Below are 2051 nucleotides of genomic sequence, written 5' to 3' on the forward strand. Positions count from 1 at the left end.
CTTACACACCGAACACGGACACACTCACATCGGACCGTCCGGACTCTTGAGTCCGGGGAGCGTTCTTCCTCCTCCGGGTCTTTATCTCAGATCGTGCCGGGGTCCCGGTGCTCGTGCTCGGCCCGTTTCTCCGGTCCGCGTCCCCTCTGCCTCGGAGCGTCACCATGGTAACGACGCAGGCATAAGCTAACGACGTTAGCCTTAACGACAAAAATAAAGAAACTCCGAAGAAACTCAGACCTCCGAGTCTCCGCCGGCTGTTTGTTCCCGAAGAGCGTCTCCAACTGTGGAGGCTCAGCTGAAGCGGCAACGCACCCAAACACGAGCTCGATAAGCCGACAGACCGCACAGCTGCACCGCTGTGGTTCAAACGCGAGGGTTCTGCCGCCGCCTGCTGACGTCATGCCGTAATGCGCGTGGTGCGTAAACTGATAATAATAATAATAGTAGAGATGTTTTCAAAGCAGCTTTTTACCTGTGTGCTGACTCTCAGAAAGATCGATCTGCGGCTCTTTGCTTTATCAGAGAAGATAATTAATTCTTTTAGTGAATAAAAATCCAGTTTCTCTCCCACTCTGTTCTCAAACAACCAGTAATAATGGTTAAATTAAGAAATCTACTTGGAACCTGATGTTTTCAATTCAAATAAAAGGTTAATGCTTCAAACTGTGACATTTAAGACATACAACAATGAAATAATTTTGCTTAGTTTTTTCCAAAGCTATTTAATTTTAAATGGATCAAATATTGATTAAACATCTTTAATTGATTAAACATCACCTGACCTGACTGACTGTATTTAATGCCACATGTACAGAACTGTGCAGCTAAAGTGATGCCACTTTCAGCCATATAAATGATCCTTTAATTCAAAAGATGGACTCATGTCATTTTTATGCTTTCTACTGTCACTTTTCCTACTTAAACACTCAGTTCAGACACTAAAATCTATTTTCTCTTTGCTTTCTTGAAAACCTCCCTCCAATGGGACTGTAGTGGTGATTCCTTTGTTTGTCCAACCAAACATCCAACAATTTAAAATCTACAAGCCACTGCTGCACTGTGGTGGTATTTTGTATGCAGGCAAAAGAAGTCAAATGTCCAAAACCTGAAAGTTGCGTTTTATGGTTTATTTATCCAGTTTGGCAAACAATAACAAAGATCCATTTCTGTTGCTTACTGCTGCTTCTCCTGTTTTGGTAAAAAAAAAAAAAAAACTAAAAAAACCATTGGCCCTCCCCAGTGCATGCTGGTCCTATACCAGTCCCTTTATTTTTTTTAGAAAAAATGGCCCCACAGTTCTTCCTGACTGACTTAAGATAAGCAACAAATCAAAGCAAAAAAATTAAACAAGTATTAACCTACAAATAAAACTTGTAAATAACAAAAAATATAAGTAAACCAACAACAAACTTAATTAAAAATAAAGAACAAATCGCTCCAACAAGGACTGCATGAAATTCTCCATCCATCCTTTTCTGGACACACACTGCACATGTGGCCAGTCTGCAGGGCTCATTTGAAATTACACCAGGAAACACAATAATAATGAAACAAGACTTATGAACATACATAAAAACCTGAATTCACCTCTGACCTTTTTGATTTTTGATTTTGATTTTATTGATTAGCATTCAAATTCAAATCTCAGTGAAAACAGTGAAAAAAACCCAAAAAAACCCCAGTGAAAACAGAACAAAAATCTACCATAAAGAAAGAAAGCATGAGACAAGGCTAATCAAAAGGTATTGGCTGAAGCATTTGCTTATTACGCCAACCCTTTTCACAAAATATCTTTTTGTATGCAGCTCCTGTACACAGGGCTTGAAGAAAATAATAAAACAAAGCAAAAACCAAACAAAAAAAAAAACCAAACAAAACAAAAAAAAAAACTTTCCACCTTAGATAAGTAACTACATCAAAGCAAAAGAATCAAGAGGTTGTTTTTTTTCTCCTTTTTGCTCTTTTCATTCTTGATTTATATATTTTTCTATTACTCTATTTTTAAACATGTTTTTAAACAAGGAAAATGAACTACACCTTTTTAAATC

General features: G+C 37.9%; 1 protein-coding gene across 1 annotated transcript in view; it reads right to left on the reverse strand.

Annotated features, from left to right (window-relative positions):
- LOC121812423 (ATPase family AAA domain-containing protein 2-like) overlaps positions 1 to 234 on the reverse strand; it is a gene marked incomplete at its 3' end in the record, with an annotated part of 5486 nt that extends 5252 nt beyond the window's left edge. The window contains 1 exon segment of the mRNA XM_042214568.1: positions 29 to 234. Coding sequence (XP_042070502.1) covers positions 29 to 166 — 138 coding nt within the window.
- Positions 235 to 2051: the final 1817 nt, after the last annotated feature.

Source organism: Haplochromis burtoni, unplaced genomic scaffold (assembly GCF_018398535.1).
Source record: "Haplochromis burtoni strain Fernald_Lab_line unplaced genomic scaffold, NCSU_Asbu1 Contig_588, whole genome shotgun sequence".
NCBI lineage: Eukaryota > Metazoa > Chordata > Actinopteri > Cichliformes > Cichlidae > Haplochromis > Haplochromis burtoni.